This window comes from Penaeus chinensis, chromosome 7 (genome assembly GCF_019202785.1).
Source record: "Penaeus chinensis breed Huanghai No. 1 chromosome 7, ASM1920278v2, whole genome shotgun sequence".
Classification (NCBI taxonomy): domain Eukaryota; kingdom Metazoa; phylum Arthropoda; class Malacostraca; order Decapoda; family Penaeidae; genus Penaeus; species Penaeus chinensis.
Window position 1 is genome coordinate 363,565 of NC_061825.1, and position 2,500 is coordinate 366,064.

Sequence of the window (2,500 nt, forward strand, 5' to 3'; positions counted from 1 at the left end):
CTTCGTTTTCTTATTCTTATTCTCTATCTTATTCTTCTTTCCTCTTCTTCTACTCTTCTTCTACTTCTTTTTCTTTTTCTTCTTTTTCTTCATCTTCATCTTTATCTTCACCTTCATCTTCATCTTCATCTTCATCATCTTCTTCGTTTTCTTCTTCTTCTTCTTCTTCTTCTTCTTCGTCTTCGTCTTTTTTATACCCATATTGATATACAAAGTAAAATACTAAGGCGTAGATTAATGAACAGAGAGTTAAAGATATAAAATATTATTTTTCTGTCTATAGCGGTACGTATCGCGACGTAGAATAAGAATAACCAGAGATATGAATGATGATTTTTTTTATGCCTTTGGTAGTATGTAAACGAGAGAATCAGACGCACAGAAAGATATAACCAATATTCAGAATTAAGACTTCGGGAAAACACGAATTAGGAGAAGTATGCGAGGACCTCTTTATGAAAAACCGAATGTTTAAAGATCGATTTAAAGACAGATTTCGGAATACCTCAAGCGCCTTAGTCAACTACGTGTCAATGGGAAATCCGTGCGTAGTAGTTTAACGTTTAACGAACTTAACGAAATAATGACTGAAATGAGGTCAGTCTTTGTAGCACGTGGGTATGCAGAGGTGTTAGATCATGATGTTTTATTATTGTTATCCTTATTGTTATTATTGTTATTGTTGTTCTTATCGTTGTTGTTGTAGTTATTAGTGTTGTTGGTGGTGTTATTATTATCAGTATTATTATTATCATTGTGATTATTATTATTATTATTATTATTATTGTTATTATTATCATTATTATTATTATTATTATTATTATTATTATTATCATTATTATTATTATTATTATCATTATTATTATTATCATTATTATCATTATTATTATTATTATTATTATTATTATTATTAATATTATCATTATTATCATTATTATTATTATTATTATTATTATTGTCATTATTATCATCATTATTTTTATCATTATTGTTATTATTATCATTACCATTATTATCATTAGTATTATTGATAGTATTATAAAGTATTAGTAGTAGTAGTAGTAGTAGTATTAGAATTAGTATTATTGTTATTATTATTACTATTATTATCATTATTATCATTATCATTATTATTATTATTATTATTATTATTATTATTATTATTATTAATATTAGTAGTAGTAGTAGTAGTATTAATACTACTATTATTAGTAGTAGTATCAATATTACTATTATCATTATTATTATTATTATTGTCAATATTATTATCATTATTATTATCATTATTGTTATTATTATCATTAGTATTATTGATAGTATTATAAAGTATTATTATTATTATTATTATATTATTATTATTATCATTATCATTATTATTATTATTATTATCATTATTATTATTATTATTATCATTATCGTTATCTTTATTTTTATTATTATCATTATTATTATTATTATCATTATTGTTATTATCATTATAATTTCATTATTGTTATTATCATTATTATTTAATTATTGTTATTATTAGTAGTAGTAGTATTTGAATCATTATCCTTATCATTATCATTATTATTACTATTATCTTTACTATCATAATTATTATCATTATTACTATTCCTACTTCTGCTATCCTTATTGTTATCAATTTTATTACTATCATTAATATCATTATTATTTTATTATTATCATTATTAGTATTATCATTACTGTTATTATTGTTATCAATATTATTGTTATCATCATTATCATATTATTATTGCTATTGTTATCATTAATATTATCACTATTATCAATATTACAGTGGTTATTATCACTGTTATCATTATCGTCATCATCATCATCATCCTCATCATTTTTCTTGATATCATTATCATCATTATTGTCATTAATGTTGTCCATATTATTAGTAATGATAATAATTATATCATCAATATTATCCTTATAATCATTATTATCATTATTGTCTTTATTGTTATTATTACTTAAAGTAATAATAATATTTTTATCATTATTATTATCATTATCATTACCATTGTCATTTTTATCATTATCATTGGCATTATTATTATTATCATTATTATTATCATTATTATTATTACTATTATTATTATCAGTATAATTATTGTTATCATTTTTTTCATTACTACTACTACTTCTACTATTAGTATTATCATTTTATTATTATCAACATCATCATCATAATGTCATTATCATTATCATCATTACTTAGTCATAACCTAAGTACACCAGTGATATAATTTCATTACGCCGTCAGCCGATATGAGAGTGAAGCATAATATCACACATAAAAATATCGATCTAAAAAAGCAGCTATAGAGCGTGTCTAAATGAAAGAAAAAAATTAATAAAACAAAAACAAAACAAAAACAAAAAAAAGTTAAAACAAATACATCTTAGCGGCGACTTGGCGACACGACAGATGCAATCAAGCGACTTTGCTGTCATAGGGAGACGAGTTGCGACCTTAATAGAGAGGTAT

At 21.9% G+C, this 2,500-nt stretch overlaps 1 protein-coding gene across 3 annotated transcripts in view; it reads left to right on the plus strand.

Annotated features, from left to right (window-relative positions):
• Positions 1-2,500, plus strand: part of LOC125027147 (bestrophin-2-like) — a 37,278-nt gene that overhangs the window by 13,349 nt on the left and 21,429 nt on the right. Inside the window, exon 1 of one of the 3 annotated variants that reach the window (XM_047616017.1) lies at positions 2,298-2,496. The exons of the other annotated variants lie outside the window; for them this stretch is intronic. Coding sequence (XP_047471973.1) covers positions 2,441-2,496 — 56 coding nt within the window. The 5' untranslated portion in view covers positions 2,298-2,440. Of the gene's footprint in view, positions 1-2,297; positions 2,497-2,500 lie in introns of those variants that run through there. 3 annotated transcript variants of the gene reach the window in all.